General features: G+C 46.5%; 1 protein-coding gene across 1 annotated transcript; it reads left to right on the top strand.

Annotated features, from left to right (window-relative positions):
* The first annotated feature begins 18 nt into the window (after positions 1–18).
* On the top strand, positions 19–8,366 carry LOC127018735 (UDP-glucuronosyltransferase 1A1-like). The gene is given in 6 exon segments (XM_050900485.1): positions 19–580; positions 583–866; positions 5,154–5,285; positions 5,553–5,640; positions 6,456–6,675; positions 8,069–8,366. Coding segments are annotated over 6 exon segments (1,584 nt in total).
* Positions 8,367–11,816: the final 3,450 nt, after the last annotated feature.

Below are 11,816 nucleotides of genomic sequence, written 5' to 3' on the forward strand. Positions count from 1 at the left end.
GACAGCTCTATGACAGTTATGTGGAGGTTCCAGATATACGCTGGGCTTGTTCTTTTTCTTCCTTTCTGGAGTTTGGCAGAAGGTGGGAAGCTCTTGGTTGTGCCTCAGGATGGAAGTCACTGGCTGAGCATGCGTGTGGTTCTGGAGAAACTCTGGGAGAGGGGGCACGAAATCGTTGCGGTGATTCCTGATGCCACTTTGCTCATGAAAAACTCACAATCTTTCACCATCAAAACATACTCCGTGCCTTACACACAGGAGTTTGTGGATAGATACTACCATTCCATCGGTGAAAAAAGTTTTGATAACGCTCCCTTTCTAGAAAAATTTACAGTTTTACTCAGCAATTTATCAGAACTGACCAGCATGTTTTCTTCTACTTGTCGGCATCTCTTATATGATGAAGAACTAATGAAGTACCTCCAGGACAGCAAATTTGATGCCATTATGATGGATCCTGTGTTGCCGTGTGGACCAATTATTGCTGAATATCTCTCTCTCCCTTCAGTGTACTTCATGCGTGGTCTTCCATGTACCTTAGACTACAAAGCCACCCAGTGTCCCAGTCCCTTTTCTTACGTGCGAGGACTTTCACCTCCAGTTCAGATCATATGACATTTACGGAGCGTGTGAAGAATCTCCTGGTTGGGTTTTCAGAGCATTTGTTTTGCTATCTGTTTTATTTAAAATACAAGGACTTAGCTTCTGAGTTTCTTCACAGAGAAGTAACAATACTGGAACTATTTAGCAAAGCATCAATTTGGCTGATGAGATATGACTTTGTTTTTGAGTATCCGCGCCCAATAATGCCAAATATGGTCTATATTGGAGGCATCAACTGTGAGCAGAAGCAGCCATTATCAAAGGTTTGTCATTGTTTACACTGACGGTATGATAGCATTTACTAGCGATTATTCAAGATTTGCTTTTTTAAGTGCTTCCTATAGTAGTATTTGTGCTTGAGGCAATATGTGATCGAATACCAGGATGGCGTGATTTGGGAGTGGGAATCTCAGGCTCTGATAGATGATCACAAGACTTGCACTGCAAGTAGCTGAAGGGTTTCTCTCTGGAAGACCTTAGGTGAAGTTGTCTAAACTATGTAGCTGCCTAGGTATAGCTTAGCTTGTTGTAAGCATATCACCATAATATTAGACAATCATGGCACGTATCCTATATCTAGATAAATGACAAAATAATTCTAGGTCATACGATTTAATATCCCTAACAGTTGTGGAATACTGATAAATTGCAGGAGACTTGATTGGATGCAAACTGGAAATGTGAAACTAACTCTGTGTATATGCCCAGGCACTTACAGTGTGCCACAGAGATTGATAATGCGGGTGAATACCCCAAAACCAGGGGTATGCAGTCAAAGATGGTAGAGGGAGCTCGTTTGCCTCTGAATTTGTGTAAGAAGCAATGTAAGATAGCATATAAGAGGATGCTTAGAAAAAAGAAGCCTTCAGGATTCTAACTATCTATCCTCCTTCCCTAGCTTGTTTAAATCTCCCTAGTGGGCTGTGCAAATAGGGCAGATGTCAGTCGTTTATTCTGTTTTTCAGACCGCAGTGGTGTTGCAACAGCAGAAGTTATTGCTAAGCTTGTATCACGTTTACTACTGTGGACTCGGGGCTTTCACTTTGATAACTGCTATGATATAGAAACAAATCCGAAGATAAAACTTATCAACCCACTGTATATCAAATCTCTGTCAATAATTGCTTCTTGTTTAGACTCTGAGAGCACAAGGTAATCCAAAGGTCAGACTTTTGTTCCGAGTTTTGTGTCCAGTCAGCTGAGCAGGCTCCAGGCAGGGAGTTCATCATTAACTGGATGTTAGTAAGATAGTGATTGCTTGGTCAGGTGTTACCTCCCATTCATAACTCTCTGTTCAGCCTTTCGGTGTGACGCATGGCCAATTGCTTGACACTTCTCCCTCGAGCATTTGAATCCTCTAATGTTATTCAACTTTACCTTGCAGCGCCCAGTTCCTTAAAGCCTTCACTGTGTGCACAGATGATAAACTCAACCTTTGCCCACAGTTAAAAATTACCCTCATTTCTGTCCACAAACATACAGTCCGTTAAAAATTAAACGCTTACCTTAGTTAAGATTAAAGCGCAAAGTACTCCACGATTCATTCCTCATCCCCTGCAATAGTTTTGCAGCTGTTTAAAACTTTGCTGACAGCACAAGGAAAATGGCTTCTTCACATCCAGGACTGAATTCTCTTGCCTCCTGGGTTGTGTTTTTCCTGCTCCTGTGGACCTTTTCTGAAGGTGGAAAGCTTTTGGTTGTACCTATCGATGGCAGCCACTGGCTCAGCATGCACCCGGTTGTGGAGCGGCTCAGACAGCGGGGACATGAAATCGTGGTGGTTGCGCCAGAGATAAATCTGCGGATAGATTCATCGGGGCATTATACCGTGAAAACATACTCTGTGCCTTACACCAAGGAGTATGTGGAGGCAGAATTTAAAAAGCTGGGCTATAGGAGTTTCACATCTCAACCCTTCTTGGAAAAATTCTCAAAAATGGCAAATATTACAACCATGTTCTTTGATTCCTGCAAACGTCTTCTGTCTAACAAAGAGCTGATCGATACCTTGAAGAAAGCAAATTTGATGCTGTCTTTATGGATCCTTTTTTTCCATGTGGGCAGATAGTGGCCGAACATCTCTCCCTACCTTCTGTGTACCTCGTACGGGGACTGCCCTGCAGCCTAGACATCCACGCTACCCTCTGTCCAAATCCTCTTTCTTACGTTCCTAGGTTCTTCACTCACTACACGGACCGCATGGCGTTCCTCCAGCGTGTGGGCAATCTCATAGCTAGCCTGAGCAGTTCCCTGGCTTGCAGCTTTCTTTATTCACCGTACGATCGTTTGATCAAAGAATTCCTCCAACAAGAGGCAACAGTGCTTGAGCTGTTCAGCCACGCGTCTATTTGGCTCATGAAATATGACTTTGTCTTTGAGTACCCCAGGCCCCTAATGCCTAATATGGTCTTGATCGGAGGCATAAGCTGCACTCAGGAAAAAGCATTATCACAGGTTAGTTACCTTTTTTCCCCCTAGTTTAGCTATGGCTGCACTGTTTGCTCTCACCATGAGATGGAGCTCCTGGCAATAACAAATAATACTAGGCCAAAGAGCTAGATGGAAGTGGCTAGGAAAGCGCATTGCACCTCTGCATTCATTGTGCATTGAGGAGGTACGCTACTTTGTGGGAGACCTCCAGATTCCCAGACAAGCATGCATACAAAGCTGGGCTTTTCCAGTTGTTTTCCCCCAGTATCTTCTGGCTGCCTATTTCCAGTAATTTTGTTTTGTGTACCTGTTTACAAGACTTGGTGCTAGCTAGGGTAATGCAGCAGGCCGAATCATCCTAGTCCCCTGCCCTTGAGCGGAGGAGCATTTCTGCAGGAATTTCAGACAGTGGCAGACCTGAATGAAATCCCCACCACCCAGTGAAGCAGCAAGAGATCTGCCTCTTTTATGTAACATACTCTGTCCCAGATCTGGACTGCAACTGTATTTTGCTTGAACTATGCCAAACTTCCTAAATATGGGATATCTGCCACTTTCCACTAAGAAATCCTCCTAATTCTTCGTGCTTTCTCTTATTTTTCCGTGACGGTCCACTGCAGGTATTTCATAAAGGTCATGTGTAGCACCCACCGATACAAGCAGCTGCTGGTTAAAAAGACTTTAGTAAAATAACGCACCTATTCCCAAAGCAGGGCTGCAAAAAGTTTCATAATGCTAGTGGCATTTCTGAGCAGAAAGGTCAGACCTTGGCACACAAAAACATTAAAAGAACAGAGTAAAACTGATGTGACAAGTCCCACAGAAAGTAAATAGGGCTAAATACGCCCTGAAATAGCCGTATCTGTTCCAATGCATCAGGAACAGCATCAGGAATTTTGTACCAAAAGCACATTTGTAGTTTGGGGAGGATTTTGCAGTTCTCAGATGCCTGTGAGTTTATACAGAACTGAGCCCTGAGTTCCCAACCAGACATCTACGACGCCTTAATGGAGAGCATGTCTTCAGAGAAATCTGGTAAGACAGAACCAAGCCCTGAAATCAGTGTTACATTTCACCTTGTTTGCCCCCAGGAGAGCGTCAGGTCTGCTGTTCGGGGTGCAGCTCTCAGCAAACCTTCGATGGCTCCTTCTGTTTGGGATCCAGTCCAAGCGAAGGGCCACGGCACTCTGGTCAGCTACAAAAATACGTAACAGAGCGTAAACTGAGAGGGTCAATCTCGGTTATCCCCTCAGACCCTAGAGATAACATTTCAATTGCCAGACTTACAGGAACATTTAGTTCATTTTATTCCACTCATTTAACTCTGATGCCTGCAGCAATTCCCTCCAGTTCTGTCTTTCCTTCCCTGGCTTTACCAAATATTTTTCTATGGCACAGGATTTTTGCTCCAGCCTTCAGCTGTTTTTATGCTTCATCAGAATCCTTTTGTTCTTGGATTCCAGTGACAGAGCTCCTAGTCCTTCTTTTATTTAAATCAAACAAACAAAACAGCTTAAAAAAATTCGCAGCGGTTCAATATTATCATACTCAAAGCAGACCCAATAAATCCAGATATTAGAAATTAGAGCTATCTGCTGTCAGAACACTTTTCAAAACCTTAATTCTCTCTTGCAGCTGCATGGTTTGAAAAGACGACCATCAACTCTAAAGCCAGAGCATCTGACTTGCAGTAAATGTGAAAATAAGCCATAATATATTCACCTGGGCATTGATTGCCAGGAAAAGTATGATGATGAATTGATCTCCTTAATTGGTACAGCATCTTTTTTACTGCACAGAAACTGATGTCTTTGAGCAGGCAGGCTTTGCTATGTGACTGTTTTAAAGTAAATTTTTTCCGATCTCCATACTGAATCTCGGTTCAGGCTTCAGTTCTGCAAACGCTCACGCACCTCCATAACTTTGTTCATCCACCTGTGCCTATTTTTTTCCCCTGGGACTCATTTTCATATAGATAACTAATTTTCCTGATCATCATTTTGTTGTGTTGACTGTTCATTTTATTGCCTTTCCAGATAGTTTTGTAGGAACGTGACAGAAATTACAGTGTATGACGTGGAAGGGACTTCTTTGACTAAGGATGTGCTTTGTGTTGGCAGGAATTTGAAGCTATTGTGAATGCCTCTGGAGAACATGGCATTGTTGTCTTCTCGCTGGGCTCCATGGTCTCTGAGATTCCTATGAAGAAAGCCACAGAAATCGCAGATGCCTTGGGATCAGTCCCTCAAACGGTATGGTTTCCCTCTTCCCCTTCCAGCACAGCAATTCAAGACTGTTTTCAAATACAGTATATCGATTACCTTCGGCTTTCAGTGTGCTTGGTCCTCCCTTCTTTCTCCTGCTCCCTGATGCCAGAAGAAACTGTCACCCCAGCTGCTCTGCACGACGAAACAGGTTTTGTGCACCACGGATGTTTTTAGCTGTGCTTTTCAAACCCCCTGAGGAGCAGCAAGAGGCCGGTTGCTGAGAACTGACATTGTGTTTGCTTCTCTTGAAAGGTTTTGTGGCGATACACGGGAGAGGTGCCCCCCAACCTGCCGAAAAACGTAAAGCTCGTCAAATGGCTGCCACAGAATGATCTTCTAGGTAGGTCGGAGATACCTTGAGTGATACCAGCGTGTTTCTTTTAATCCGACACTGCTGTTGTAAGGCCCCATTAGCATCATCTGTGCTGACTCCCTGTATCAGTGTGGGTCACAGGACTTCCTTACAGCCTTTGCTGTTTGAACCAGAGCTCGTCTTTTAGAAACTTACCTGATTGCAACTTCAAAATTGCTGAATTATGAAACAACTCTGTTTGGAAAGGCATTCCCACACTTGACTACCCTTACTGTCAAAAATGGGGGGTCTTTATCTCTGACGAGCCAGTCTCAACACCCAGCCATGGGTTTTTGTCATGTTTTTGTCTACTGGACTGAAAAGAAAATTTAAGGACCCTGAGTGAGCATTTCCAGACAGGTCGTCGGGCTTTTCAGGTGGTAAAATTGTACATGCTATTGCCAGGAGTGCATTTGTTTGTTAGACAACAGGGCTCAGCTGTGGGAGATCTGCAAAACCAGCAAATGGAAGACATGGTAAAAAAGCACGCAATGGTAACATCCTCTTTAACCTCACTTGGCTCCGATTTCATCCTAAAATCTGAGAAGCTTTGGAGGATTATCCAAGGCTTTCCAGAGATCACCCAAACTGAGACAGAGCTCTACAACCCAAGGTTCATTCAGTCCCCTGTAATGTCCTGTTCTCTGCAGCCCTAAGCCTGTCCATAAGCAATGATGCAAATGACAGCCCAAAGTTCTCGATTTATACCTACCAGTGCCATTTTTGTGCACGTTTTTCCCCAGGGATGTGTTACTGTGACTTAACAAATCAAATAGCTAAGCAAGTCTTTCTTTCCTCCACAGCTCACCCTAAGACTCGTGCCTTTATTACCCATGGAGGCTCACACGGTGTTTACGAGGGCATATGCAATGCGGTGCCAATGGTACTAATGCCTTTATTTGGAGACCAGATGGACAACGCCAAACGAGTAGAGTCACGAGGAGCAGGACTGACACTGAATATACTTGAAATGACTTCGGAGGACATATCCACTGCCCTGAAAGCAGTTATTAACGATAAAAAGTCAGTAATAGAAACACAGCCTTTCTCCTTCTACTGTTGTGTAACACCAGCACGCTAGCTTCCAGCTTAACAGAATGTTAATCTCTTCTTATATGCCTTCTTATATCAAAGTTACATCATTGAGAAGCTGATACTTGTCCTGGGTTAACCTCATCCTGTCCCTGTAACAGCACCATCCTTCTCACTGCCCGGGAGTGAGAAGTGAATAATGATTATTCATTAGGTGACAAGAACTGGCTGATACGAGAGGATGCAGGTATCAGAGAAGATGGGGTATAGATGCAATGGAAGAAATCAAGTTGACAAAAGATGCGTCACCGACTTAAAGCCAAATTTACCAGGCAGTGATGTAGCGGGCTTTGACACAACGTGGCAGAAAAGGCAATCGGTGAAGGGAGATGTGGCAAACTGCTTTTGTTCCCCAAATCAGTGGTGACATGAGTCAGTGGGGAGCCTGAAAACGTTGAAAGGCTCAGCTGCCTGGCTGATTTGCTTTGCATGAGGCTTGCCCAGAGATGCTGTCTGCACAGCAGCAGGAGGAAGGAGGCAAGCGGCAGTGCCTCGCTATAGTCCAGAAGCTGTACTGTGTCAGGAAGCATTGCCTTCCAGCTGGCAGGGTTTACTAAACATAGCTATTATCACTCATTTATTTTACAAACTAGTTTTCTCAGTCATTTTTCCCCCCCTAGTGCTCGTAAGGAGCTGTATGAGCAGAGTCAGCTGCTGCCTGGCTCAGCAAGGCTGGACAATTCCAGCACAGAGCAGGAGGAACATGCAAGGGTACGCTGAGGTGGTACAGAGAACCACCCTAGACATCATAGTATTGCAGTCAGCATGCCCAAGGTGTTTTAAGGCATCAGAGCCAAGGGAAACTTTAAGACATACCCTCCTTTTCCTGCTCCCATTCTCTGTTGTCATTAGGGCTTCGCAGTCCTTGGCATCCTCTTCCCCATCATGTTTCTGAGAAATGGCACCTTATTGTCATTGTTTCCTAACCACTGCTCTTACAGCAATGATAATAGTAACAACAGTAATTAATAATAATAATGCTGCATCTTGATCTTGAAAAGCTGGACGGCTTTTCTACACCCAGTCTCACATTTCAGCCAGATACCTTCACCCCAGAGATTTTGCTGACAGCTCAAACTAAGCTTTTTCTTTTCCTTCTTTTTTAATACCTTTCCCTCTTCTTTAATCATTGAAAAGAGCACTTTTCTGGGCCCATAACTTTGCCATTATCCTTCTCATGGGGGGGTGGTGGTGGTGGTGGGGAAATACCACCAGAGAAGTCTCCAGTGGGCTGTCAAGACAACTGACACTGCATCCCTTTTTTCTGGGGACTCAGTCTCAGAAGAACAAGTCACTGAAAACACCCAACATCTTTTCTTGACAGGTACAAAGAGAACATCAAGCGTCTCTCAGACCTTCACCTCGACAGACCCATCCACCCCCTGGACCTGGCTGTGCACTGGGTGGAGTTTGTAATGAGACACAAAGGGGCCCCACACCTGCGACCTGCTGCTCACGACCTCAACTGGATCCAGTACCACTCCCTGGACGTCATCGCCTTCCTCCTCGCCGTGGTGCTCCTCTCCCTCTTCATTTCGCTGAAGTGCTGCCTGTTCTGCTGCCGCAGGTGCTGCTGTAAGAAGGGAAGAACAAGAAAGCCAACCAAATCGAAGTCCCACTAGCAGATGAAACTGGTGGTAGAAGATAAGGCCTCTGCTCCAGACCAAAAGGATCAGAGAACATCTCAAATTTCACTAAAATATTTGCCGACTTTCAGTCAAGAAATAATAGCGTTCCTTTAAACTAGCACCACGGGAGGGATTGTTTCACTGATATAATTTTTGCCTTTAATTAAGAATCGGTCGTTAAAAATAATTTGTATAGGAGTGCTTCAGTCGCTTGGGAAGATACTAGTGTCAAGTCCAAGGCTCCTGGCTTCCACGTCTTGGTGTACAGAGGACTCACTGTGACTGGGTTTTTTTTACCTCTATATGCAATGGAGGTATATAGGGATTTCATAAGACTTTGCTTCAAGGGCTTTAGGAGAACCATTTGCTCTAGTGTAAGGCTGTCAGGTTTATCAAGCACTTTGAAATCTTTGTATAGCTGTTGTTATAGAAGAGGCAAATGTTATACACTGACAATACATGTCACATAAGCCAAGCTAGATGCACATCTTAAATGGGTTTTGTGTGTGTTTACAGTACCCTGAAGAAAATTAAGGTTTCAGCAGGGAAGTGGTTGTAAAGCCACGGATGTTTCACCCAAGTTCCCCATCAGGCAGAGTGCTGTATCTGGAGCTTGCCTGTTAGGTGATGAGACCTTTGTAAGCAATGTTTATAAAACCCAACTGATTTACTCTTTGTAAGTGATGTTCAGGTAAAGACCCAAACCCCAACCCTATAAATAAATCCCCGATACGAACAATCACGGCTCTTGTGTTTTCTGACTTGAGAGATATGACGCTTGTTCGATCATGGAGAGAGAGCTGGAGAAGGGAAAGATTCAATACCTCGCGGTGTGAAAGCCACCTCAATGCACAAAAGCCGTTCCTCAGCATTACTCTCTCACTGCTTGGTGACTTGGTCCTTGCTGAGAGGTTACATCCTGAGGCTGCCACAGTCCCCGCTACTACGTATAGAAAAAGTCAGAAAAGACCTTAAACGTAAGTTAATATTCAGGGCTCAAAACAGGCTGGGGCATCCCGGTATGTCATGGCAGCACAGGCGTCCTGCTAAGTACCTGGTGCTGTTATTTTCTATTGCTGTTTGAAGAAGCAGGTACTTTAGTGAAAGCTGTTCGGTTCAAGAAGACAGTCCCTCTCCTCCTCAGCCTGTCCCTGTTGCAGTGCCCGATTCTCGCGGGCATCCACGCCACCCGCAACCTATCCAGGACCAATGCCGACTGTTGCTTTTCACCCTCTGCCTTTCCCTCCCCTCCTCTTGCCCCCGGTAAACAGAAGGAAACCCTTCTTTGGGACACGCAGAGAGTCCCCCACAGCGCGTAAGAGCTGACCTGCTTTTAAAACGCAGCTTTCGCGGCTCCTCGTGTACCTGAAGCGACAGCTCTGGCTGTCCCCATGGTCCCAGCTGGAGCCAGGTGACAGCAGCGCATCTGTGCCTCTGGAAATGAGACCCAGCGAGACCTCTCAGTGCCCATCACACGACCAACTGCGGTGGTTTCAGTCATCTCTGAGCGTGGGGCTGCCTTCCAGCAGCTGTCTGATGCAAAAAAAAACCCAAACCCACTTTAAAATGTCCTTACGGAGAAGTTCTCCGTGCACCCTGCTGCAAACAGGCTCTGGATGGATCCAGTGACTTTCTCTGCATGGACAAGAGAAAAACCCCTTGATTTCAGATCAGATTAACAGAATTTAAAAAAAAATATCCCGATTGCAGCTGTTTGGTTATTTTTTTCAACTCAAAACCTCTTGTGTAGGTGCAGAAAAGGAGCTGCGAGAAAGGGAGGAAGAATCAAAATGCCCATCCCATGGCTTTCATTTCATTTTGGAAAGATCTTTAACACGACCGGCAGCAGAAACCAGGTATCCTCCTCATCTCCTTTTCCCTTCGCTCTCCTTAGCCTCAACTAGTTTGTCCTGCTCTTTATTTTCCCTTGGTTCACCGGAGAAATGAGGAGGAGAGAGGAGCCTTAGGGGACGTGCGGGCCCGGCGCTGGACAACCATCACATCGTGCCCAGCAGAGGACACTACGATATCGCTAACAGGAGGGAGCAAGGAAAAGGCCATCCTTCCCTGCCAAGCCAGCCTAGGTGAGTCGATGGAAGTCGATGATAGCGACTTGTTTTATCCGCCCGTGCTCCAGGAATACGGACTCTGCTGCACGGGGATGATTTTCGGAGGGAATTAAGGGCCAAACTGCATGGGACAAGCAGCTTCGGGGCAGAGGAGGGAGGCGGAGGGGCTGCAGCATCACCGCAACGCAGCCTTCCCAGTCCTTCTCATGGGAAGAGTTACGCTGGGGATGCCGTCCCCTCTTATCGCCCCTTTATTGGGCGCCGATAGAGAGCCGTGCTGCCCCTTAAGCAGGGCAGAGAGCCCCAAGCCCCTGCTTCCCTTACTGGGAGAAGGAGAAATCATCGGCCACGATGTATTTCTAAGCAACAGAGCTGAGACTGGGACACTTCTCAAAAGGGGAAACTGAGGCAGGGCCAGCCATCGCTCCTCTCCCTGAGCTACACAGGCTCCACATCGCCCCAGGGCTCCAGGCACCGCGGCCTGAGCTTTTCCAGCAAGCCTCTCCAAATCTCTCTCCCTTCGCCGCCCTGGGAGCAACGACAGGCACAAAACTCCTCCCGCCTCCAGCAGCCTCTCGGCATCGCCGAGCGCTCGCGTAGCACCCCTTCAGAGCTGTGAAAGGAGAGGAGAGCTGTTGCTTTCCGCTCCCGCCTGGGGACTTTTTTAGCGTTTATTTTATTTTTGCCTGGATTTTAACATCCGGGCTTGCAACAGTAAGGCTGGGGAAAAAAAAGCAGCGCGAGACGGTGCTGCTCCTGCCTCTTCTAATAACCCTCGGACCCCGCTGGCTGCAAAATATGGGTGAGAGCTTCTTTGGCTTCGGGATGGGGATGTCCTGGGGAACATAGCAGCCCTGGCTCTGGTGGGAGGATGCAGTCGGCATCTCTCCCTGCTTCCCACCAGCCGGACCGCGGGAAATGACAGGAATTGCTGACATTTTTCTGCAGCCACAGGGTTTCTGCAGCCTCGCCCCAGCCCTCCGGTCCCCAAGGGCAACGGCGAGGTTTTTCCACTGCCATGGGAGCTCCGGGTGGCTCTCGGCCTCCTCCTCCACCTCCCCGGTGCATGGGTTCAAGAAGACCCCTGGCCCACAGGGACGCAGCACTCAGAGGGGGACTCGCGCCCTTGCAAGACACACCGAGAAATTAAATATGCTCGTTAGTCAAGGGCAGAGCAAGAAACAGCAGCGACCTGCAAACGAGCACTCCTTCCTCCTCCCCTGCGCAGGGGCTCCCCGGGCCAGACACCCGCAGATGGGTCCCCGGTGCTGCCTCACCCTGCACGCTCTCACTTGGATGCTCATGCTCAGAGCTGTAATTACTTGATTTTTTTTTTTAAAGCTCCATCTTTTGAGGAGCTTTGTAAAAAGTAAAT

Source organism: Gymnogyps californianus, chromosome 7 (assembly GCF_018139145.2).
Source record: "Gymnogyps californianus isolate 813 chromosome 7, ASM1813914v2, whole genome shotgun sequence".
Classification (NCBI taxonomy): Eukaryota; Metazoa; Chordata; class Aves; order Accipitriformes; family Cathartidae; genus Gymnogyps; species Gymnogyps californianus.